General features: G+C 38.8%; 1 protein-coding gene across 9 annotated transcripts in view; it reads left to right on the top strand.

Moving 5' to 3' along the window:
- The window catches only part of iqsec1b (IQ motif and Sec7 domain ArfGEF 1b), a 201,310-nt gene extending 175,179 nt beyond the window's left edge, over positions 1-26,131 (top strand). For 7 of the 9 annotated variants that reach the window (XM_069189453.1, XM_006631039.3, XM_015348234.2 and 4 more), the window contains 13 exons: positions 2,594-2,873; positions 4,501-5,762; positions 9,727-9,888; positions 10,876-10,998; positions 11,654-11,820; positions 12,422-12,561; positions 14,509-14,538; positions 15,664-15,789; positions 16,046-16,145; positions 16,664-16,825; positions 17,266-17,442; positions 19,823-19,872; positions 21,646-26,131. In XM_069189453.1, the coding sequence (XP_069045554.1) occupies positions 2,594-2,873; positions 4,501-5,762; positions 9,727-9,888; positions 10,876-10,998; positions 11,654-11,820; positions 12,422-12,561; positions 14,509-14,538; positions 15,664-15,789; positions 16,046-16,145; positions 16,664-16,825; positions 17,266-17,442; positions 19,823-19,872; positions 21,646-22,218 (3,352 nt within the window). In that variant the 3' untranslated portion in view covers positions 22,219-26,131. Of the gene's footprint in view, positions 1-114; positions 136-2,593; positions 2,874-4,500; positions 5,763-9,726; positions 9,889-10,875; positions 10,999-11,653; positions 11,821-12,421; positions 12,562-14,508; positions 14,539-15,663; positions 15,790-16,045; positions 16,146-16,663; positions 16,826-17,265; positions 17,443-19,822; positions 19,873-21,645 lie in introns of those variants that run through there. The other 2 variants (XM_069189456.1, XM_069189455.1) reach the window with 2 other exon arrangements.
- The last annotated feature ends 650 nt before the right edge of the window (positions 26,132-26,781 follow it).

Raw genomic sequence — 26,781 nt, 5'->3', positions numbered from 1 at the left:
ATACAAAACAATTGAATTATGTATATCCCTGCAGTGCTACAGTAGAAAGCCGAAATCAGCTGCTGTTTTATTAAGGAAGGAAAGCACTGCTGGGTGTGTGATAGGCGCTGTCATTTGTAAAATTGGATGCTGCAGGTAGGCTTCATTCAAAGAGACTGAAATCTCTGTCTTTCCTGCTTTCGATCTACCATCTGTACTGAATGTTCTCCATGGATTGAGAAAAATATAATATAGTTGGAGAACAGTAACATTTTCTGTCTCATTTTACCCATCATCATGTATATTCTCATACCTTTTCTGTTTAATACATACTGTACGTATCATTTTCAATTGTAATCTTTTAGCAGCTTTTTGCTGCTTATTTTTTCTTTTTTCCTCATGTTTTTTGGGGGGGTTTTAACTTGTTTGGCGAGCATTAAAAAAGATTGGTCTGCTAGTAGAAGTCCATATTTATTAGCTGCTATTTAGAAGATAATCCACCTGAAATGTACACAAAATATCGATATGATTGTCTAACTAATATGGTTTTCAGATGGAGTCATATTAGTTCTTGGATATGTCTCAACACAATAGACTTTGGCACCTTTGAGATGTACGTAACTAGGGAGGTATTTTTACAGGTAAAGGAACAATCTGTACCTTGAACTTCTTCATGAATCACAATGCAACACTGGGTGTGAGAGAGGAATTTCAAATTCTTAGGAAACCCAGAAACAGTTGTCGGATTTGAAGCAATCATTTTGAGTGCTGCAGGGAATATAAGAAACCAATTAACAATCTATTTGAATTTACATTGCTGTTTTTCAAGGTAGGGGTCTTCTCATTAATATCCTATGAATTTCTGAGTAGCACGATGGCAGTGTATAATCAGTTCTGACATCAGATTTATGTGAGTTTGCTCAACAGAATCAGATGAGGTCGAGCGCGTGATTATCAATTTTTCAGAAGCAATAGGAAAATAAATATTTAACATGGGGCTGTGATTTTAATCTTAATAATAATGGAACTACCTACTGGCATGTAGTTAACATATATATATGTATTCAGACTGTTATTCAAGGAAATTAATTTATTATCAAATACATTACAGAGTTCCATCAAAAGAAACTTCTCTCAGTGGGTTCCATTATGAAGTGCTACCAATGTACCTGTCATCTGGACCTATCAAAGTCCCTGTCATTAGGTTCTGTCTTCAATGAAAATAATCTCTTCTTCACGGTTTGCCCTAGATGATTTCAGACACATTTAATAAGGAATCTGATTAACAACACAAAGTGCTTTAGGTGTTTATAACTCAAATACTGTAATTGGAAAAGAGAGTTCTAAAAGTAAAAACCTCTGAAAAAACTAAATTGGAGTAGCCAGATGGGTTTCTTAGAGAATAGCTGAATAAATAGTGGTATGAATTTCTTGCAGTTTTGAACCATGGGTACACCCACCAGACCGAAAAGGTGAGTCTAAGACCTTAGACAGAGAAGCCCTGTTTATAGCACAATGTATATTCTTGTGTTCCATCCTTCACTTCCTTGTCAATCTTTTGAAACAAGGAAAGTTTTTCACTCACGTTAAATGTTGCTGAAATTATTTTCTGTTTCTCTGGGCAAACACTGTTTAAATTTTTGATAGTCCTAAGAAATATACCTCTTTATGAAACTGGAACTGTTTAACTGATTTTATGCCCATGTGAGGATTTAAAGCAATACTGTTGGCTGTTGTACTTTGAACCTGACACATATGAGATCATGTTTTTGTTTTCTGTATACACAGAGGCCACTGGAAACTGGCAGGTGCATTTTAAATACAACATGCAGTAAATGTATAACTCTTTGACATTTCATGAGCAGAACTATAAAAGTTTACAATATATAGATGGTGTCAAAAATATCTATTTATAGAAATACAGTCTGTACAGGATATACTGAAAAAGGAATATACAAAGTCAGGGGACACTGTGCTGTCCTTCAGCTGAATCCTGACTACTTCGTCATTTAAGATCCTATGGAATTGAGAAAATGGTTTACTAAACAACACCCGACAACAGTGGATCAATGTTGTGGAGATTTATATCATGGAAAAGATCACCTTTTCTCTCAGGTTACAAGCAGAAAGGTTAAGTAAATACTGGCAAGCCTGGATTGGGTTTATGGCCACGTTCAGACCTGATTTTGTTCTGTGAAAGAGGGTGAAACTGTGTTTTGTCAAGATTGTTGGTTATTTGTTGTTCTCATGCTGATTTTAGTTCTAGAAGCAACCTCCCACCCACGCTGGCATAATGTAAATAGTTAATTATATTAAAAAATGACATGATAAGAAAATAAGAGATGAACGTTATACATTATTTTACTTTGTACTGTATATGTCGTATTGTTTCAATGTTAAATAAAAGATCCTATGGAATCCTTCCCTTAGTGGTGTTATGAAGACTAAATCCCACTGTGGATTGGCACAGTCTAGCCCAGTGGGCCTCAGTGGACCTCAGTGGAGGACGAAGTGGGTCCCAACTTTGGAATCCTCTGGGGAGGAAAACACAATGTAAAACGGAAAGCACTTTCACTGTACCAATGGGATTTGTCCTCTTCCTTTACCGTTGCAGTGTGGAGGGTGAAGCCCCGGGCAGTGAGACCGGCGCCGCGCTGGACGGTGCCTCCAGCTATGGCCGAGGACCTGTGACCCACAGTTCGGCTCTCAGTCCCGACCACTTTGATCCTCCTCTCTACGGCCATTCCATAGCGCCAGGCCAGCAGCGGCCCCGGAGACCGAAGCTGCAGCACTCGCAGTCCATTCTGCGCAAGCAGGCCGAGGAGGAGGCGATCAAGCGCTCCCGATCCCTCTCTGAGAGCTATGAGCTCTCGACGGACCTTCAAGACAAGCAGGTACCCCGCTTTCCCCACCCGCCTCACAGTGCTCACACACGTCACGTGGAGGGGGGGCGAGACAGACGTTTACTGAACAGAAAGTCATTAGGAAGCACGGCAGCGGCCAGTCACTGTGAGTTGTCACAGCGAGGCTGAGAAGCAGTTCAGATGCTACGCTCCTCCGAATCCGTCTCTTCTGTAGGTGCAGTACTTACTCCTGCTGCCTGCTGCTTTTATAGTGTATATTCTTGTCTACCAACGGCTGCATTGAAGCTGTGTCCTCAGATAGTTTCCCAGAATGTTATATTAAAGCGCTTTTATTGTACTTGTCATGGAAAGGCAGTTTCCTTGCAGGTGACAGAAGTGAGCACAGAGGCTTGTTATGTGAACCCTGTCAGGAGAACACGGATCTGCTGAAGAAAGCATCTAATTTTCTTTACAGCACTGGTTCTATTCCAAGCTTTTCTTAACATCTTTATCTGCCCTTCCAGTTAACTTTCTATTGTCTTTCCTTCCCAGTTCTAACTTGGAAACACTGTAAACCAAAAGTGCGGTGTTCAACAAACACAGTTGATTTGGTAATGCAGCACTATTTGTAAAATGCTCAGCTTAAACATCTGAAATCACAACCATGAATGAATCACTGTATTCTCTTTGTTGGATCAGAAATAAGACTCTGTTGTATAGATTTCTTAAGCACATGCATGAACAAGTTCCTAGTAACGTTAATTTTTTGTATCTCTTCAAGTAATCACTGCCTCAGCCTGTTTTAGTGGATTCGTGGGTTTTTCTGTGTGCTACAGCAAAGAATATTTAATAATCCACAAAGGCTTAACAAACTGAATACCATTGTGAGTGTCCATTATTTGTGGGAAACTGCTCAGCAAAAAAAAGAATACACGGAACGGAGTGAAAAACGAAAGAGTCACCCTGCCATTCTTTCAAAACTCTTATTTAATTACTCTTCAGTTTCAAAAAGAGTATTAGTTTGTGTTATTGTGTTTGAAAATCTTTTTGTTTTAATCTTGTGGAAGTTTGGGTATTAAAAAGGAAGGTGGAATTTTTGAGTCTTAAAGGAATGTTGTGATTGTGCAGAGGAATACTGGGAACAGTTACGTGGAATATTTGTAAGGCAATTAGGTATGATAAAAATGTCTTAAACTATGGTATTAATACAGCTGTAGAGTTTACACAATTAATTATCTTTCATATACTTTTGCATTAATTAAAATGTAGTATAGAGCCTAAAATATCTCACAATGTTAGCAATCATTATATAGGAATATCTAAATATAAACATTTGTGTGATTCTTTTATTTTGTTGAAGGTATTGTTACCAAGAATAAAATGTGGTAAATATTTCGAAAGTGGAAAAAACAAAATAGTGACTATTTCATGGCTGGGATTATTTCACCACAAACGTTTAAATAAATGACATAATCTTTGGTAAAAATCCTTTCTGACTTTTGTGATTGCACCTGTCAGCCTGGAATTGATTAGGACTTTCAATCATTTTTGAAGTATGATATACTGTGATATCATCTGGGTTATCACAAATCACATTACATGTCTTGTCAAGATGAGAGGTTGTTAGAGAATGTAGTTTGTTCCATACAAATGATAATTTATCATGTGCTTCCCTTAGGTGGAGATGCTAGAACGCAAATATGGAGGACGTTTCATAACAAGACATGCAGCTCGTACGATCCAAACAGCATTCCGGCAGTATCAGATGAACAAAAACTTCGAGCGACTCAGGAGTTCTATGTCTGAAAATCGCATGTCCAGACGCATTGTCCTGTCCAATATGAGAATGCAGTTTTCTTTTGAAGGACCTGAAAAAGTCCACAGCTCTTACTTTGAGGGCAAACAGGTCTCCCTGACGGATGACGGCACCAAGATAGGCGCGATTGTTCAGTCCGAATGTGGGGATCTAGGCAGTTCTGGCAACATGAAGTCACCAGCTGCTCAGAATGATTTCACCGATGCAATAACAGAACTGGAAGACGCTTTCTCTAGACAAGTGAAATCTCTGGCCGAATCGATAGACGATGCTCTGAACTGTCGTAGCTTGCACTCGGATGAGAATCAGTCAGAGCAAGTTCGGGGTCACCCTGACATGGAGAGAGAAGTGGCCTACCAGGTCAAGCCCTCCCACAGTACCGATCACCGCAAACTGGATGAGATGACAGCCTCCTACAGCGACGTGACTCTGTACATCGATGAAGAAGAGCTGTCCCCGCCTCTCCCTATGTCCCAGTCTGTGGACCGGCCCTCCAGTACCGAGTCTGACCTGAGGATTCGATCTGTGAACTCATCCCAGGAGTACTGGTCCATGACCCACAAGGATGACAAGGCGGACACAGACACAAGCTGCCGGAGTACTCCTTCACTGGAGTGCCAGGAGCAGAGACTCCGAATGGACCACTTACCTCTGCTAACTATCGAGCCACCCAGTGACAGCTCAGTGGACCTGAGTGACCGGTCGGAAAGAGGCTCACTAAAAAGGCAAAATGCCTATGACCGAGGAGTGGCTAGCCAGCAAGGAAGCCCTAAACACGTGACTCATGCAATGCCTCAAAGGGGGCCGTCTCGAGAGGAGGAACAAGCCAGACACAGGCCCCGACAGCTGGATAGTCACCTGGCCATCAATGGAACTGCCAACAGGCAGAGCAAATCTGAGTCTGACTACTCTGATGGGGACAATGACAGCATTAACAGCACTTCGAACTCCAATGATACAATAAACTGCAGCTCAGAGTCTTCATCCAGAGACAGTTTAAGGGAACAAACACTGAGCAAGCAGACCTACCATAAAGAGACTCGAAACAGCTGGGACTCACCTGCCTTTAGCAATGATGTCATCAGGAAGAGGCATTACAGGATTGGGTTAAACCTCTTTAACAAGTAGGTGTATTCTTAAGACTGCATGGTCTGCTTGTGTTTTACATTGTGATGTTTACGCCTTGGACAAGTGTGCTCTAACAGGCTTTTAGGTGTCTGGTTGTACTGAACCACAATTAGAACTGTGTGACACTGAATTAATTTGATCAAAACATGGCTCTATTCATTTCTCACCTTCAGACACTACTACAGTAGATCTTACTCAGATCTTACTCACTCTCTATACAGTTCTAAGCAGGATTTAATTTATTTTAAAGTGCAGAAGTAAAATACTGTACATGAAGTCATACATCTGCCTTTTTAAGCCTGATTTCTACTCATATTTTTACTCCCATTTCTCAAAAGTACAAATGGAATATTGTACCGAATTTATGAATCACACCTTGAGTAACTGATGGTTCTGCGTAAGCAAATTAACTGAATATTTATTTCAGTTATTTCTATGCAAGGGTATAAAATGCTAAAACTGTGATGAAGATGAATCTCTTTCCAACACCTGTGTAACCAGTTGACTGGAACTTTTTTTAAGTCACAGCAAAAATAATTATATTGATTTGATGAAGAAAGTCGAAACACTGGGGAATTAGAAAAGCATGTGTTGCTTGTCAGTAAAGCAAAGCATTACATTTAAGTGACAGTTGAAAGGCAATTGGAGAAAACTAAAACTGAAAGGCAAAATAAGACTGGGAAAAAATGAATTATATTGGACTCAACACCTCACCCCTGTTTAACGGTGTATATCAGGGTAAGCAGTTATTTAAAACTTCACATTTTATTAAATAACTAATGCTGTAGAGAGCATTCCAACAGTAAATTAATCATAATTATCCAATTTAACAGTAAATGTTAAATGTATAATGTTATATCCATCTCACATTAGTCTTAAGGGTACTGTCAAAACTGCATTACTGCAGTAATATATTGTAGAAATTAGAATAGAATATGGATTATAGCTAATATACAAATGGTATTTTGTTTCTTTCTGAGCAGGGGTAATTGGCATTGATACTAACAGACAAGCTAATTTGTTATGTCATGATTATTAATTAGTTTTTACGTACTCTAATTAAAGTCAAAATACAATTTACTGCTGGTATTGTTGTTTTACTTTTCAAAGGAATGGTTCAATCTGGTGAATACATAGTGGATAAAAATGAAAAGAGCTGTCTCAAAAGTAGGACCATTTCCTATAGGAAAATGTAGTCTTTTTTTAGCTGTTTGTTTGCATAAAAAGTACACAAAAATCTGTATTTTTTACTGACGGTGAGCAGAACAGAAATGATTTTTTTCATGCTCATGTCAGAGCCTGCTTTCAGTAAGGCATTAATAAGTCATTCTCCAAAATAACATGTTTCGTGAGAGTGCATACCCTAACAGATGAGAACTAGGACTAGAAGCTGGGAATTGTCATTCCAACACTGCGTGACTAATTGTAGGAAAGTGTGCAAATGACTCGATTAGATTAGATTTGTTTCTAATCTTGCTTTTGTTAAGAACCTACCGTAACTCAATTGAGATTAAGTGGCCCGACAAGTTTGGTACTAAATGTGGTTGGTGCATTTAAGCAGTGTCATGAAGCAGTGCTGCTGATGATGAGAAAAAGTGTGATGTAACCATTCTATTACAGGGGCTGTTATTAGGATTTAAACCTTTTCAGAATGCAGACATTGTTGCTAAACTGAGCATAAACTCACCTATACGTGTTGCACTTCATGTTATTACATGGATAGGTTAATGTAATTGGTCTCTGAGAGGTACAACATGACCTTATACATAATGAAGTACCTTCAGGTACGTTTCATAAACCATACCTTTAGGTTAATACATACAGTAGTGAAAGGCTAATACAATTATTTTGGTTCAGTCCTAGTCAATACTACATTAAAGGCATCTCAAGAGAAATAGCAATGTCTGCTTGTTGCTAGTATTGAGAACTGAGGGTTTTGTGAAGCAAAAGTTCACAAAGCTCTCACTCAAACATTTTGCTATCCTTGTTTGAAGTTCACAGACATATCCTGTTGAAATCTCAAGGCCAGTGATTTGAAGTTCCGCTGTATTATTTCCAATTGAACTTTAAGCTTGTTTCATATTCTGGCAGCCTCTACCTCTCAAGTACAAATGGGTCGATCCGGTATCGCGGGCTATGGAGTTTAATAAGATAAGCTAGGAATAGGAGATGGCAGAACAGGTTCGTTCTTGAAAAGGTGATGTTTTTGTTGTCATCGGCTCTCTTTAAAAATAGTAGGGTCACCTTGTTCTCTGAAATTGATTTTGGCTACATTAAGAAATGCAATCTTGCTCCAAGCCTCTCTCACAGGCGGATTCCATTCCCTTTCAACAGCCAGACAGGCTATCATAACTCAACTGAAAATAAAAAGGAGTGTAAAACCTTCAGAGCTATGAAAAATACACCATTAGAAAATATGGACAACTGTTAGCTAAAAGACATCGATAAGGCCACAGCTGTGTGTGGTGGGTTACATCAAAGCTTTCGAACATTAATGAGGTTCCTGTAAAATCCCATGTGGATTGGGGTGATAACGTAACATTTCAGGCTTAAACACATAAAAGAGTCTTGTTGTAACTTTCTGAAGTTTCCGGGCAGTATGTTTTTATGTGCCTGTTTGTAACTAAAGTTTATATAACAAAATACATTGCAATCTAGTTTACTGGAGATGTAGTTTATTTTTTAGGTTGACACGCTTATTTTTTCAAATAAGTCTACAATGTGTTTTGGGTGATCCAATACATTCTTAAATCCAGTTAAAGCCAAGTTTATTCTCTATGAAAGGTAATTGTAGTAAATATATATTTGAAGGTTTATATTTGAAGGATAAAAAGTTATTTTTGTTGTTTTTCTTTTCTCACATTTCACTTGATTTGAAATAAGTGTTTCAGTTGCAACTCAACGAGCCAAAGACAGAAAACTTGAGGGCTTTTTGGGAGAAGACAGTTGTGTCTCATTTACAGTACTTGGAAGTACGTGGGAATGTACTTTTATTCATTTTCATGATATTCGTGCAACAGCATGAAAAGGGTCAGGTCCTAAATGGTTCAACCAGTAAAGGTGCCATCTCAGAATGAACTGCAGAAAGTCCAAGCCTGGCTGCTGTCGATATCAGGTGCCACGGTGGTGCAGTGGTTAGCATTGTACTTTGCAGCACCCTGGGTTGTGTGCTGGACCTGACATGCTCCATCTCTGTGGAGTTTGTAAGTTCTGTCTGTTTTCACGTAGGTCTCCTCCAGGAGCTCTGCTTTCCTCCCACAGTTCAAAGCCATAATGGCAGGTTAATTGGCTTCTGGGACAATTGGCCCTGGTGTGAGTGTGTGCACGGCTGTGTTTGTGTCTGTGTGTTCTCTGCGATGGACTGGCATCCTGTGTAGCGTGTCCCCTGCCTTGCACCTACTGTATGTCTTGTCGGGATAGGCTCCGGCTCACCCACAACCCTGAAAGGGATGAAGCAGTTTAAAAAAAGGATGGATGAATTCATCGTGTCAGTATCTGACTGCGGCCAGGATTCGCCAAGTGGTAGGACTTAGGTAGGACAGTAGGAGAGGGCTTGGGTGAGTCAGGCAGGGCACTCAGCACTGTCTGTGACTTAGTGGGTGCTTGCAGCAGCTAACTCTCTTGTCAAATACCGTTGAGTTTGCAACATGTGGAGGTGAGTGTGTTGGTAGCTTGTGTCCATGTGTCCCATTCTTGTCTGAGAGAGCGTGGGAGTTGTTGCCAGAGAGCCAAATTGTCTTTTCCAAATTTGGTGGGTCTGTAATTTGAAAATAACATACAAAATCTAAAAAGCACACGATTCTTGTTGTCTGAATTGCAGTCTGATGGTCTTTTGAAACCTAGATCACAATAAACTAAAACCACAGCTGTCCAGAAGACCAGTGGACCATAGATAACTGTGGTCCACTGTTCTGTTTTAGAAGACCAGTGCTAATGTGCACATGTTTGTTGTGTGTCCAGGAAGCCAGAAAAGGGCATTCAGTACCTGATCGAGAGAGGGTTTGTTCCTGACACACCTGTGGGCGTGGCACACTTCCTACTGCAAAGGAAAGGCTTGAGTCGGCAGATGATTGGAGAGTTTCTGGGGAATCGACAGAAACAGTTCAACAGGGATGTCCTGGAGTGAGTACCTTGTATTTTCAATTTAATGCAAGTGAAGAGAAACATTTTGAAGTAACAAAAGATAAATCGCATATAATAAAGACATCTTGATATACAAATCAAAGCCAATACCTTGTAAATCCTGAATGTATTTATTGCCACTTTCAAACTAATAGAACAGATTCCAAATTAGGTAGATGAGTGTATTCTTTCACTCAAGACTGTAAGCAAATTTATTTTTTCTGTTCAATTTTTTTTTAGTTTATATCATAGTGGAAATGTTTTGAAGTTTTGATTATATCTTTTTTACATGACTCACCCATTATTTTCAATTAAGTTTATTAGCTGTGTATAATAAATACTTTTCCCACTCTGCTTTTATCCTTTTTTCAGTTTGGGTATATTCATGATACAGGCAGTAAAAAAATCTAATGTTATATGATATCTCAAGATACACATGGGAGTATTTTTACATTTTAGAGAATATATTCAAACTTCATACAGACTGCATACAGTATGTGATATTGTAATTTATTAACGTGTGTTTGGTGCTTCTAAGGGTGAGTTCCTCACAGTAAATCCATTTTTAAGAAAGTATCTGCATTGAGAATTGTAGGTATTTCCCTAAAACACATATCTAATTCAATCATTATTTTTTGTCCTTTACAAATAAAATGTGAAGCTTGGTGCTGAAACATAGTAAGATCTCAAATACAATTTTTATGTATGGAAACACGTTGCACTCTGGAGCAGAGATTTATTCAACTGCTGCACTGGGATAGAAACCAAAAAATTGCTTCAAGACAGTTTGAGCTACATTACTGCAGCTGAGTTCCAGACAGTCATTGAAGAATGTAACTCTGAGCAAATAAACAGGCATTCTGCACCATGTGGGATCTGTGTATATTTCAACATTAGTGTCTGTGTGATAAGAGTGTTTATCAGTGCAGACAACACCAGCAAAGCCGGCTTCATTTTTTAAGCTCTGACTGTTTTGTGTTTCTGTAGCTGTGTTGTGGATGAAATGGATTTCTCGGGAATGGAGCTAGATGAAGCTCTTAGGAAGTTCCAGGCTCATATCCGGGTTCAAGGCGAAGCACAGAAAGTAGAAAGGCTAATCGAAGCTTTTAGGTATGTGATTTTTGCTAATCCACCGGGACAATTTCCATATTCCATAGAAAATAAGAAAATGATTTCAAGCAGGACACCTACACTGCCTAACTCATTAGTCAGAGCCTATAAACATTACAATATAAGCTTTCCCTACAAGTTAGGGTTCTGTTTGCTTATACTGTATCTGTTTCAATGTAAAAACGATTTGTGCCTCATGGCCATGTTCGTAGACCAATTAATAAGATCTTGGAAAGATTGTTTTTTACCTTAGAAAAAAACCTCAAGGCTTCATGCCTTAGCCCTAGTGTCATTTGAAAAATATGAGGATTCTTGATCATGGCTCAAATCTTACAGTGCAAAGCAACAATACAATTTTTGTTCCTGGAAAGAAATATGTTTTAAGTACATCTAAAGATTTGCTTTATTCCATTCCATGTAAATCATTTCGCAAACTTTTTGTCCCTCGATATTATTAATATTATTCAAATGAATGAAGCTTATTTTATCCTCATGACATCGTGGTATTTTTCTATTCGTCATTGTGATTGCTGTAAGAATCTGGCCTTTTTAAAACAAGGAAGTAATGCTATGTATTTATAGTATTATTGTGTGTTTCATGTTAAAGTCACTAACCTGAGATTTTAACACTTCTCTGTTGCTGTTTCTCCATCAGCCAGCGTTATTGTATCTGTAATCCAGGAGTGGTAAGGCAGTTCAGAAACCCAGATACAATCTTCATTCTGGCTTTTGCAATTATCCTTCTGAATACTGACATGTACAGCCCCAACGTGAAACCAGAACGCAAAATGAAACTTGAAGATTTTGTGAAGAACTTGCGAGGTAAGCCATCTTTTTTTGCAAGCCATGAAGTAACAAAATAAAAAAAATGGATTTCACTTTCTCCTGAGATGTATTGTATGCATGATATTAAGCCTAAACATTTCCAAAATGTCTCAAAGAAAATACTCAAGGCAGCCCCTGTCTATGTTGTGTCTCAGTTGGCCTAAACAAAGCTCAGATGTTTTTTTTTCCTGTGGGCAGATGGTAACAAACTGTGAGTGAAGCCCTGGTGGTTTAATACAGGAAGACTGTCATTGAAAAACATCTTAACAATGTCTGTGTTATTCCTTTTAGAAAGAAAATTCATGACCTGTCTTAAATGTTATCACTCTGACATCTTCATTTTTGAATCCTGGTTAAGTAGCGCAGCTGTGGTGGAGTAACTGACTTTTCTTATTTTTTCACTCTGCAAAAAAAAAATACTTTGCATTTACTTTTTTTAATGCATTTTAAGCAGGAGGACATAGCCAACACCATGAAGAACTAATTTCTCTGCCTGCTGGAGCAGTTCTAATGAGACTGGGTTGGGGAGATGGGGGGAGTGAGTTTGGTGTAGGGAACTTCCAGCAAGCGTGGTAATGTAACCTGCTGTCTTCTTCAGGGGTGGATGATGGCGAGGACATCCCGCGGGAAATGTTGATTGGGATTTACGAGAGGATCCGCAAGCGGGAGCTGAAAACCAACGAAGACCACGTGTCCCAGGTCCAGAAGGTGGAGAAGCTGATTGTGGGAAAGAAGCCTGTAAGTCCAAAAACTTCCCTGACACTTTGTCATCTTCATTTTCAGTCATATGCAATGAATTACTTACTGGACTTAAAGGGGAACTGCAAAGCTCATTTATATTTCAGGGTTAGAAAGAATCAGTATTTATGAGCGTATTTCAAACCACAATAAAAGTACAATGTACACAGTAACATGTAAAACCTACAATTTACATCACAAAATAGATGAAATTTCCAGGTATTTGCAACACCATATTCTGCAATTCAGAACGAGGCGACAAAACGTCCAGTGATGTGAAGCGGCCCTATTACACTGTAAACAAGCAGGATTGTGAATACGTCTCTTTTAATTCAAGAGAAATATTATTCTCAACTTCAAGGCGATTTTGCTGACAAATACTACTTACTGTACTTGTTAACTCTGCTCGCAGATCTTGTTGGAGCATTTCGGTGGGGAAATGTCAGCTGCACCACCTGTACTTAATTGCTTGTGCATTCCATACTATTAGTCATTCCGCTGACTAGTGATCAGGAAGGGCCGCCTCATGTCAAAATTCTTATGAGCTCTCTGCAATGTGGCGGCTACACAATACTTTTACTAAGTTCATGATTTTGCGCAAAATCTGGAATTTGTAAAATGATTTGTCGATTGATTTGTTTTGTTACCGAGACTTAATAATCAGTCTGATCGGTCTGAGACAGATCCTAAATCTGATTGCAGGGTTTCCTTTTTTTTTTTCCTTTGCTTCACTAAACACAAGACCTTGACCAACATATGCAGTGTGTGATTACTGTAATACAGATTAAATTGTCTTTTCCACACTACATGTTATGGAATTGGACTACTCCTAGTAAGAGATCAAAATAGTAATTAATTTTGTATATTATACAGGTATCATAGCCCATCTGCTTTACAGAGAATTTCATGGTTAATAAATTTAATATTTCTTGAACTCTCAAACGCTCAGTGCTCTGTTATAATGTTTTTAATGAACATTTGATTAATCTGTCCAGACTGATTTATGCTGGCCTTGGAAGTTATTTTATTACCACTCATCTGTCTTTTTCTTGTCTTTGTCTTATTGTTGTTATTTTTAAAGCTTAAAATTTGATGTGTTGTCTCTAAAATCCCAAACCTCACATGGATGATAATTAGTGAGATTTGTTTTACATGGAATTGGGTATGCTAAACATGACACACTACAAGACAGAGTACAGTGGTAATTGCAAGTTCTCATAAAGGACTGGCATTTAAAGTTCATGAACTGTAGTTTTACAAGCCAGGGAGAGACATTTATTAATGCTTCACCAGCTGTAAGATATGAACCATCTGCATTTCCTGTAAATGAGAGCATTTCTTAATCAATTAGACTTCTGGTGTAAAATATTGAAATAACAAACTAATCCTTTATTTGTGTAAATGGACAGTGTCTTGTTTTCATAATTTTTCAGTGTACATTTTTTAACTCACACTTTGGCCTTTTTATCTCCGATATTTCATACGTTCTTAACATTTCATACGTTAAGAATTCCAATTTTTATCAATTTTACCTGTTCAGCTGGAGACATTCATTTTGTCTTGAAGAAACACAAGTCCCCCCCCAAAAATCTCCTTTACCGAAACAAAATTGCAAATATTTGGAAAACTATAGTAAAAGTAAAACGACAATAAAAGCCTTATTAGTATATTTGCCAACAACAGCAGCAGGGAGGTGTGCAGTGATCGTGGTTCCCTCTACAGTCTGTCTCACTCCAGTGCTTCCTGTGATTACGTTTTAAACAATAACATGTTAGAATACTTTCACTCCCTCCCTACTCACGCAGAGCAACATTGTACCTCCTTATCTTCAAGAAAGACCCCCCTGCCACGCTCAGAATGAGTCTGAAAGAACAGAGCCGCTCATCTCGTTGTTTTATGGGAAAGCTTATCAGCCTCTGTCTAATTCCTTTTACTTTTGCATTATAGATTGGATCTCTGCATCACGGGCTTGGCTGTGTAAGTGTTTTTTTTTTTTCCTGCTGAGCTTCATTTTCTACTCAGCTCAAACGTCGATCAGAGTTTATGTTCTATAAGAACTGGAAGGTTTTTTGGTGTTTTCGCCCTAAACATATCTCTTGACTAATTAATTCGAACTCTCCTCATCAACAACACCTGCCGTGAGAGAGGAGAATAGAATCGCAGAAAGTTCCCTATCCAGATATCCCTATATAGGATATCTGGATAGTGCCTACAGGAAAAAATTCCAAGACAGCAATGAGGCATGTGGTTTGTGGACTGTAGGCTGATGACAGCACATAAAGTCAGTTTCATTATCAGTTTGTATGTTTAGCCAAATACAAGATAAGTGATAAATCCTCTGCTCAGTAATTGGTTTTCCAGACCATTCTGATCTGAAAGCCTGGTGAATAACCTTCACCACTGAGGGACGAGTAGAGAATCGTGCTGAAATCCGTCAGTGTTGTTTCTGTTATCCAACTGGTGGTGTAAGCAGTGCGTTTTGACGTGGAATAAATTAGTTGCATGACAATTATAAATATTTTAAGTGAAACTCCAGCTGCTGCCGAAAAATAGGTTGGTTTGTGAATTTTAATAATAAACTTGAAATGAAAATCCTTTCTTATTTGAGGGAAAAAAAACTTTAGCCTTGAAGATTAAAGCAGGTTTGGAAGACTTACAGAATCTAGAACCTTTTAAGTCTTTTTTTTTCTCTGTTTGAAATGTGGTAATTGTGTCTCTTTTTGGTGTTTCTGTTAATATTTTTATTATACATTATTAGTTTATTTTGAATTGATTTTATGATGGAAAAAACATTTAAAGTGAACCTAATTAAGTACCAAGTGTATTTACATTTTAAGTGATTCGGGGGTGGGGGGGGTATTAAAACAGAACTGATCCCTTGGCATAAATAAATTTGGCAAGTTAAATGACTGCAGAAAAGTAGGATAATGAATTATAAAGTACAAGTATAGAGAAATTCAAATTTGTGAAGGCCTTTAGGGACTGCTGATGATGATCCTCCGTCTCTTGTTAAATTCAATCCCTATTTGCTAGCACAGAAAAACGAATTCCTTAATTTATTTCGAATTGATATTGCATTTATCTTGTGAATCATCTCTGCAGGTGCTGTCCCTTCCCCACCGGAGACTTGTTTGTTACTGCAGGCTTTTTGAAGTTCCTGACCCCAACAAGCCTCAGAAACTGGGCCTGCATCAACGAGAAATCTTCCTGTTCAATGACCTTCTTGTGGTAAGTGGCTTTTTATTAATCACTCGTTGCTCTTAGTAGCCTTGGGGCTGTGAATACGTTGTTACACTTCGAATTCAAAGCACCAGCGACTGTACTTTGATCAGGTTATGTCCTAACATTGCAATTCCAAGTTATTTTAGTGGAATTCCCTGCTCTCTGTTCCGTCTTTTCTTATGTGAGAAGAAATATAATCTCTTATTAATATTCTTATTACGTGATTTTTAAAAAAAAAATTGGTCTCTTATCTTGGCTTCAGGTCACTAAGATTTTCCAGAAGAAGAAGAACTCAGTGACGTACAGCTTCAGGCAGTCCTTCTCTCTGTATGGGATGCAAGTTCTCCTCTTTGAAAATCAGTGTAAGTGCCAAAATCTCAGATCCCCGCATGGCCTGTAGCAAAGCATTGATCTACCAGCTGCATGACCTGAGCACTGAGCTTACCATGGGGTAGGCAATTTGTAGTTTAATTGAATAGAATGTGGTGGTGCATACTCATGCTCTATAGGATATAATTTAGATAGCTTGCAAAATGCAAGATATTGGCGGGTGTTTTAAGAAGACAATTTAGAAAGCAAAGAAATTGAAAACAAAACATGAATCAAGTGGATTCATAATTAGTTACGCCATGTCACTTTAATGGCTTGGTTGAAGGTATTGATATATTTATAATTCTCAAGAGCACTCACAAAACTGAATAACCTTTTTACATATACAGTACGTAAAAAAACAAGTTGTCAAAGTTATTTTCCAAACCTTAAAGAAGAGGTTGGAAGAATTCTACTTGGAAGAATTGGCTGGAAAAATAATTATTTTCTCATGTATTACGGCTCTGGAATCTGTCAGGCTTAATGATCTTTTGCTTCTGTTGTTTTTCAGATTATCCCAATGGAATAAGGCTCACGTCAGCCATTCCAGGTGCAGACATCAAAGTCCTCATAAACTTCAATGCCCCCAACCCCCAGGATCGCAAAAAATTCACAGACGATCTGAGAGAGTCCATAGCAGAAGTTCAGGAAATGGAGAAATACAGGATAGAATGTGAGCAGACACTTCCTGCATTCTTTTCACCACTTGAAAAAATTCAAAGACTCTTAGATGAAAAACTAGGACCATTTTTTTCCCTTATAGACTCATCCATTGCAGCCTGGTCCATCTGCTCTAGAATAAAACCCATCTCTTATAAATAATGCTACTCAGGGATTCGAAGTGGTCAAATAAAGATAAAAAAATACACATTCACATTAGGAAAACTTGTTTTTTTTTTTTTCCTCAGTATGGTCTGGTCTGACAGTTAGAAAAATTTTATTTCCACAAGTGTTTTTTTTCAACCTGCTTTTTAGAAAATGGTAAGTACCAAATTAAAGTAGGTCTTTGTCATTCGACTCATTTTTACTGGAGCTTTAATTATTGGCCTTATGCCATAAACACACTCCAGGCGTCACCTTTACCTTGACCCCCTGACTGTTCCTTTTATTCAGCCGAGCTGGAGAAGCAGAAAGGAGTTGTGCGGCCCAGCATGTCTCAGAGCTCTGGTCTGAAGAAGGAGGCCGGTAACAACACCCTGAACCGGGCCAGCCTGGACGACAGCTATGCCACGGGGGAGGGGCTGAAGAGGAGTGCCCTGAGCAGCTCGCTCCGGGACCTGTCGGATGCAGGTGAGGGCCTAGAGCATCGTCTGTGCCACAGCAGAATCCTTCACAGGGCCGGTTTACATCCAGCAGGGCAGTCTTAGCCGTTGTTTGGGTGGAAAATCGTTATAAACTCCGGCATTGATACAGCCTAGCCTAGTTAAAATAACATCCCACGTGGCATCACATGTCGGTGTCTGTGGGATTGACAGACCATCTGTCAATGACCATCTGTCATCTGTGTTAGCCAGGTCAAGGTGTGCTGTCTAGGAATATCCATGAAGTTTACCATACTGGAATAAGCATTCCCACTAGATGAGGACACTCATGAGACCAGGAAACTACTAATTAGGCTCAGCTACATCCATTTGGTGTTATTAGTCAACAGCTCAGAAACAACTAAGCTGATTCTGATAGAAAGAGGATGTGACAGAACAATGCATGAACTCTCATTCATCCTGAGTCCTTTCCGGTGAAAGCTGGGCTTCAGCAATGAGAGAAATACTCAAGCATTTTGTGGATCTTGGTACAGTGAAATGTGATAGCAAGGAAGCATATTACACTTCATTACAAGTATACCGTGTTATACACTGTAATAGTGTAGTAGACAAACCAAAACAAATGTTGTTGAGGGCCCCTAAGTAACCTCAATATGCTGCAGATTGGACTCCTTGTACAGTCATTGCTTTGTGTGTATTTTGTGTACTGGTGTTTTTTGTACATTGCACTGATGAATGAAATTGAATGAAGCCTGGTTATGATGACTTTTTTCTCAAACAGTATCTAAGGTCAAGATGAGTGTCATCACCACATTTGCTTGTTTTTCCAAGTTTTGTTCTTCTTTTCTTTTTCTTTTTTCTAAGATCTGCATTTCTATTCTTATTGTTTTCCATGACATCTCATGTTTCAGTACCATGTGTCTAGCTCGGACATTATCATAACTAAAAGTTCTAAATGGTAGCAGATGATCATTCGGATCCCTGATACGTGTGAATATAATGCTGATATAGCCCAGCTAAACCTAATTGTAATCAGATGAGAAGTCACTTACAGTTATGTTCAGTTCTGCTGTGTTGCTGTGCAGTGCCACTAAGACTAATTGACAAAAATGGTTTTAAATGCTTCGAATTTGTGTATAAATTATGATGTCTGTTCTACCATATTGTTTCAATTGCAAATGTCCATTCCTAAAATATGTTAAACCATTTTAGAAAGACAACAGTCTACTTAGAGTGCATTGGTTTATTGTGTCACCAAAGACTGGTTTAAAATTACATTAACAAAGAAAACTGTAAAAGACGTACTTTGTATACCCAGTTGCACAGCTCAGAAATCACTTCATTGAACTTGGCTAGTAAGTGCCTTTTTTCGGTATCAGTCTAGATTACGATTCACGTTTACCTGTCTGTTTACCATCTTAGGTTAGAAAATGAAATCCACTTAGAATTCCAGTTTTTCGTATGAAGAAGCATTTTGTTCTTTGAGGCTCATTCAAGCAGATTGCTTTGTTTTATAAGATGGAGCTGCAGGAGATGTCTAGAATCCCTTTGTTCTTTCGGATTTCTTCAAGTACTTGGAAGTCGGTTCTTTTTTGTTAGCTTTAGGACAACATGGTGAGATTTGGCTGTTGAGTTTATTTTATTTTGTTTTTTGCATTCCTACCACGTGCCATCATGTTGTTTACTTTCCCAACTTTTTTTTTTTGTTTTTGGCTTTTTTAAGATGTACCTGTGAAAAGTATTCATCATTTCCTGATATATCTCAAGCACATGCAAAATGATACGCTATGTGGCTGCGACTGTATTTCCACAATTGACCTACTGTTGCTTCAGCGACCTCTGATAGACTTCACACACGTGTGTGCGTATTTCACACTTTAAGTGTGGCAGCCACTGTCCAGGCTCAGCTTTTTCAGGTCCAATCAGAAGCCCTAGATCCTGCCGGGTGGCTTCATCTGATTTCACAAAGCTAAACCAAGTTTTGCAGACGCATTTATATCTCCCGGTGCTGACTGATCTCCATGATTTATCCATGGGAAAGCTCTAGGTATCACACAAAAGAGGTTCGCTGTCTGTTTCCAAAAGCCATTGTCGAGTCTGTAGTGAAGTAGTTCCCTCTGGGTCTAGAAAAACACACACCTGTAGCTGTGTGCCTGCTGGAACCGCGGTACTGACCTGTTCTTCCATAGTCCCAGTCTCAAGCGATGCCTGCAATTCCCTCCTCTGCAAAGCCCACCCCTCTCCTGCTAGTCCCAAACTTCAGAAGTCCGTGTCTCAGCTTGCTGTGTGTCCACAAGCCCCTCGTAGCGCATTTATGGAGGATGGATATATCTAGCTTATATCCCTCCATATATATCGCCAGAGTTTCTTCTCAGCCTCTAATCTATGGTATTGCATGTCCTGGGCAGGCAAGCGTGGGCGCCGCAGCAGTGCAGGATCACTAGACAGCAATATGGAAGTAAGTAGGAAGCAACTGATGTCTAGCTATTCAATGTGATGATGTGCACTTTGACAAGCATTTGTTGCACCCTTTTTTGCTTCGTAGTTTATCAGTTTATTTCTTCTTTTTTTTTATTAATGAGTAACCTGCCTGCCTCGATTAATATGCATGACTTGGCTGCTTGCCATTGACTTCAGGGAGGCTTATCATATTGTTTATGTGGCAACTGTAAACCCTCTCTTGTACACATAAAGAGCATGATTTGACTAATCAGACTAATCCATGTCACCTTTGCCAATTGTTGGTGTCAACCTCAGCTGAATGTTTGTTTTGGGTCATTTCTTTATTTTTTTAGTATTTTCTTTTGAGTTGTCACTGGAGACCTTGCGCGAGCAACAGCGTTGGTTTTTTTTTTCGTACTCTATTAAGTCAATACTGGAGCAATTGTCTTAAGTGATTGGTCTTGAAATAAAAACCATTCCCTACCCCACCTCCCCCTTCCTCCATGGATGATTTCTGAACCGGGTTCAGCAGTCAGAGCTTTTAAAATTTGAAAACTATTCAGTCTCTGTAAACGGGGAAAAACTGGATGGGTGTTAGAAATAGAACAAAATGTGGATTTCATGAGATTTCATTCATCATTACACAAACATTCCACATCTAGGGTTGATGTAGAATGAAAACCTGTGGTTTTCATTCAAGGTATTAAACTGCCTCTATATCGAGGATTAAAGGAGCTGTATCCCTCTTCCCATTCCTTTTCCCAAAGAATACATCTCAAAGCTTATAGTTGTTACTAAACATCTGAATCACTTTAATTACTATTGAAACTAGTTTTCAAATTCAGCTTCAGTTTAAAAAAAAAACTACCCGAGCATTACTTTCTGAGATGCATCACGTAATTAGGGTAAAATGTGAATAATATTTTGTAACTACTTTATAACCAATGGATACTGCAACCTTTAATCTAGTGCAGCGCTTATCTGCTGTGGATATGGACACTGCCTGTTATTAGCCTCTGCATGTTGGGCATGCATGTCGATGAAAAATACACTTCTTTCATATGCGTTCACCGTAAAGAGTGTAAGTTGCTTAAATCTGAAATTTGTCAGGAGCGCTGGGGTTTGACTGGTTTTCATCAATTGAAATAACACAAGACCTCCCTATATTCTATCTTCTGATAGGTGGTGGTTTATTTTCAGTTCTGTTCCAAAAAAACAGAAAAAAAATGTTTTTATGTTCCATACAGACATGGACAAAGTGTTTTGAAAGAAGAAACAGAGACATGACTAATTTATCCCCTTTCATTTCCTAGCACTATGAAACACAGGGAATATACAGTATTTGGACTGCAGATTTTAACTTCACACTTAACTTTCTTTAAGGTTGAAAGGATTAATCTTGCATGTGTTTTTGTGCTTCAAAATATCTTCATTTAGAGCCGTACAGTGATTAAAATGATCAATTTTAAAGGAGACAGAGTGTCAAAGTATTTGAATCGGCAGCAAAATTATTTTCAGCTAAAACCGTGGACCTTGCTGTCATTTTTAATGTTGAATATTATCTCTGTAATCACCTTTGACATACTGTGTAGAGCACAAAATCCTGTGTTGTTGCGGGGAATCCCTTAACCATGGAGGTTCAAACAGCCTGCCAAAGCAGTGACTCGTTATCTTAGTGGACACCTGAGACAGGCGAGGGTTGTCCTGAAGGGTTTATCTGTGCCTCTGTCCAGCTTGCCCTCCTGAAGGAGATGCTGTAGTAATGACATGGCTTTCTTGTTTCCTTCAGGGGTCCATCATTAGCAGTCCCCACATGCGCCGGAGAGCCACTTCAACCCGCGAGTGTCCATCTCGCCCACACCAGCCTATCCCCAATTCCTCCTCGCTCCTGGGAACGCTCTTTGGCAGTAAGCGAGGGAAGGCGTCCTCTCAGGGCCACCCTCCTCCTCCTCCACAGCCTCAGCACCCTACTCTGATCTCTCACACTCCGCACCCCTCTTCCCTGCACCACAGCAGCTCAGTGGAAGCGCAGGCCCAGGCGCAGGCCCAGATGCACACTCACCACTCTCAGTATTGCCACGTCCAGCAGAACCCTCCGCCCTACCACCATCACCACCACTACCACCCCCCAGCTCACGTCCAGCACTCCTCTCACCAGTACCACCAGCACTCCTCGCACTCCCAGCACCCCCCCTACGCGCCGCACCCCCACACACAGCACTCCCACGGCAGCCACAGCCAGCATTCCCAGCATTCCTCCCACTCCCAGCATGCAGCTCACCACCACGGACAACAGCAGCCTCCTGCCCCGGCTCCCAGCAGCACAAAGCCCAAACACAGTGGCATCAGCACAATTGTCTAATCGTCTCACTGAGAAAGACGCAAGAGCAAGGAGCAAAGAAGCACGCCTTTGTGACGGTAGATGGCAGATCCGCCTTCGGCAGCTGTGAGGGCTCGTTCTTACAGGTAGCAGTGTTTCCGGCTGCCGACCTTGATGCAGATGGGAAGCAGGAAATAAAAAAGGCATCTCAATTAATTTCTTCCATTTACTCAGAGCCTGTCTTCTCCACGAAGACGAATTCCTAACAGACATCGCTGGCTTTGTTAATCAGGTTATCGGAAGAGCCTTTAACCATTCTTGGTTGGCGTGTGAGTTTTATCCATCATGCATACCAATCATGTCAGAGCCTTTAGATTTTAGGGGGGAAAAAAAGCTTTATCTGCTTAGGTCTCTCTTCTGGTCGCTATAAGTTTCTGCATAAAGATGTCTGTCTCCCCATTAAGTGAACCAAGGAGAACGCTAACAAAGGAAAGGAGGTGTATACAGATTACGGCATCTGATTTTTAGTGATGGCAAAAATATAAACAGGCTTCTTACGAGCAACATTTAACAACTTGCTTATTAGTGCTTGCAGAGGCAAATTATTTTTCTAAAAATATGATAGCAATATGTATGTTGCTTGTTATAGAATACTTTTACCTAGTACAAGCGCCGTATATAAAATAAAAAGACTAAAGCAACAGCTATGAGAACAAACCATTAAAAAAAGATCAGTCATACAGTAGTTGTTCCAGTATTTACTCAGTAGCCCACAGCTCTCTGTGATGTTGTTTAGCAATCATAAGTAAATGTGCCAATTATTAAAGCATTAAATATTTTAGTCGAAATAAATTGCTTTGTGTATATTGTGCTTACAGTATTTTGTAAAAAAAGAAATATAAAAAGGTCAGAGGCATAATCTGGAACTTCATTGTATTATAATCTCTCTACTGTAGCAGGTATAGTCTCACGAGTTCAAAGAAAACCTCAGCACTTATGCTAGATAGGAAATTGAATGATTTGGAATACTGTATCTACTGGTTGCCTTTCAGATAGAACTTTTGAAGGATTTAGACTGCAGCTGCAGCCTTGTCCTGCACATATTCAGCTGTATAATTTATTAAACTTCAAAATGGACGTCCCCACACAGACTCTACCTTTTAAGGTCATTAACAGGGAACAACACTGTGTCCAAGAGCTGAGTCTCCAATATCAGCTTGTAAAGATGAGACACAGCTGCTTGTATGCCATTATCTTATTTTTTTAACTATTTTTTTAGAATATTAATGAAAACAAATTATTGTACATCATTATATTAGATTTACTAATGGCCTAAACTTGTATGATTCTGGAAGCTAATATATATATATCTTGCCTGTGGATTTCAAAGTTTGAATTTAAAACTTCTGATCTCAGCAGGGTATAGCAGGGAAACATTCAATTCTCTTCCTTCCATTTCACTGCTCTTCACAAATAACATGGTACTCAGCTGGCTGAGTTTGTCCTTGCTAGTCGTTACAGATTTAAAGTAGTATCACATTGCTAATGAGTGGACAATTTGCAGAACCCTACCATAACGTTTTTTTCAAGTTAAAAGACGGGGAACTATTTAAACCTCTAATTTGTTGCCAAGAAGGTAAATGAGTCAAGGATGTATAACTCTGCAGGTGACTGTATGTATTCTTTAACATAGGTATTTTCAATTTAAAAAGAGAAAGAAATATTTTCTATATTTTGAAAAGTTGGAGTTATTTCTTACTGTATTTTAGTTTTCACTGAGTTTTGAGTTACAGTGATTCTCTAGCGTTTTTGTTTTCTTTCTCCTTCTGTTTCCGGGGAAGTTTGAAAAAGTGAAACAGAGAAGAGTGTTGTGGAAGACAGAGGTGCTGGCTCTCGTACATTAAAGAGTGCTTAACAAAAGTTAGCAAAAATAAAGTGCTTCTGTTTGCTCATGACACATACTGTACATACCGGTAGCTGAATTCAATGCTTTGTCACCCTCCATTGAGAGCAATATCAGCAGTATGAAGTTTAGCTCTTTCTTCTGCGGTTTGTTTTCCTAACTTTATGTGCAATATACATTGTATTGTTTTGTTGGGGAGGTGAGTTGTTTATCAAAATTCAAAAGAATCTCTTCCCTTTTTCTATCTTCCATTTTGTTGATTTTTTAATTCTCAAAAATGTACTGGATCATCTCTCAGCGGATTGTGGGCACACTACCAGGGTCCCATGAGGACCTGTTTCCTGCAGTAATAAGGAATGTCTAAAAAATATTCTTGCATGTCATGTTAATATTGTGAGGCTATTCACTACATATTGTATCTTTGCAGAATATCAGTGTTCCTGTTTACTGTTGTTGAAGTAAAATGTTCACATATTAAAATATGTAGACTTTTCTTCATACCTCTGTACCAATAGTAGAGTCTTTTTTCATAAGTTGTTCCAGAAGAGATTAGATAGGATGCAGAACTATTTTTTTTCCATTCTGTAAATACTACTGTAGCTAATACCCACGCTCACCTGCACGCAGACTTTAGTGCAGTGATTGAAATGAATATAGATACTGTTTTTCTAACTTATGTTCTCTTGGTTTTGCAACACAGGAGAGCGTAGCTGAATAAAGTAATAGGGGGATGAAGATTATGTTTTTCTAAACTTGTTATTGGTGGTTTCAAAAAATAAAAAAAATACTGGGGCCGTCAGAGGCAGAACTGTGCTATAGAAGTTAGAGGAGGAAGGAGCATCTAACTTAAAAATCATTAACACATTCAAACATTTTAAAACTGGTGCCTAAACAAAAAATACTGGGGATGACAATGAATGTAAAGGGGTTTTCTTAAATGGCATTAATATTGTGGGGGTTAGTTGCCCAGCTGCATTTGGCTTATTCAGTGTTACTCAGATTGAATCAAGTGAATAGCGTTAATTTCAATAAAATCTCAAACTGTGTCAAGGTTTTATACTGGTTTTCTAAAAAAAAATATCAATTCTGCAGAACAACGCAGAACATCCCAAAAGTGAGTATCTGTAATGAACACCAGCTCACTCCCTCAACAGATCTTTTCTGGGACAACAGATATTAAGCGAATGTGTCTTTGTATCTTTTTTTAAGTTAAAAGAATGAGTTGTATGGCAATGTAAAAAGAAGAAAAAGAACTGTAAAAATTGACTTTAATATAATGCACACGTATTGTATTGCTTCAAATATGTCTGCAGCCATTCACTGTGGAAAAATCCCATAAAGCACTGCATGCAGCAGACGCCTATTGTTTCTTGTTAACTAGAAGCTGATGGAAAATCAGCTAATGTATTTTATTTTGGTCTTTAGTTTATTTTTACTTTTTAAGTGAATCTCTTGATGTTGACTTGCTGTTCCATATGAAGCTGTGTGTTACTACAGTCCGGCATGCATTTCACTATATACTCATTGTAAAATACCATTGCACTTCTGTCTGCAAGCTGGGGAGTGTTAGTGTGTATATATCCAATAGGAGGGGAGATCGTATCTCAAGGAACAAGAAGGGTGGGGAAAAGTGGGGAGGTGATGATGGAAAAGGGGACCAACAGAAAAGTCAACTTGGGAAACAAATTGTATATAGTCTGTATATTATTAGTATTCCAATACAATGTCTGCAGTCACACTGAGATTGCATTCTTGTCTCCTCCCTAGGAAAAAAAAAACTAACATTTAGCTTGCTTCTGCGTTAAACTGTATTGAACTGTTATAGGATTTAGGTCTTAAGAACAGACTGTTAAAGAATTAGCACAGCTTTTCATGCTTGTCATGAGCCACTTCTATTCTTTCAGGCTCAGAACCCATTTTGTAAGTACAAGAGGAGAGAGGAGTGCTTTCATTTTAATATGCATTCTGTTTGTAAGTAGTTAATAAGACCCTATCGATGTAAAACTATAACTGTGATCATGTGGAGAACGCAAAATAAACAGTATAAGACTCCTGCATTTGTCATTTTTACAGGGTGAAAAAACCAACATGAAACTATTTCAGCATCCCATTTTCACAACATTTACTGTACATCTGTCACCCATAAGCAGCATTTACCTGTTGATCACACTGACATACTACGTGTTCTCCATATTCTGCATCAGGTGATCATTTTTTACTTTGTGAGAAGGATACATAGGTCATATTACAAGAAATAAAAAATGTAAAAGTCAAATATAGGCAAGAAAATATCTACAATATGTAAAAGCCCTGGATTGTGAAAGATTCTTCAGACCTCCTATTCAGACCTCCTATACGAAGTGGTTTTATAAATCTATACACTATAAAGCATTTTTCTATTTCCACCTTTACATTTTTTAAACGGTCATTTTGTAATGTCTAAATTTTGGTGTCTTTAAAATATGAAAATGGGGTTTAAGTTTATTGTTGAACACCTAAATTCGCATCCAGATTGTAAAGTAATTAAGAGACCAAGCAGATGTTGAGATGTGGTGGCAGTTGCATTGTTGTTTACAATCATCCTTGAATTTTGGGGGGTGTTCAAGCATTCCCCCAAATTAGGGGGTACATTAGGGGCATTTCCCCAAATTAGGCAGCACTACATATCCATAAGAATGGAAATTTAAAAAAGCTCAGGTGAA

Source organism: Lepisosteus oculatus, chromosome 4 (assembly GCF_040954835.1).
Source record: "Lepisosteus oculatus isolate fLepOcu1 chromosome 4, fLepOcu1.hap2, whole genome shotgun sequence".
Taxonomy (NCBI): domain Eukaryota; kingdom Metazoa; phylum Chordata; class Actinopteri; order Semionotiformes; family Lepisosteidae; genus Lepisosteus; species Lepisosteus oculatus.
Note: the sequence above shows the minus strand (reverse complement) of the source record. Positions and strands in the feature narration are given on the sequence as shown.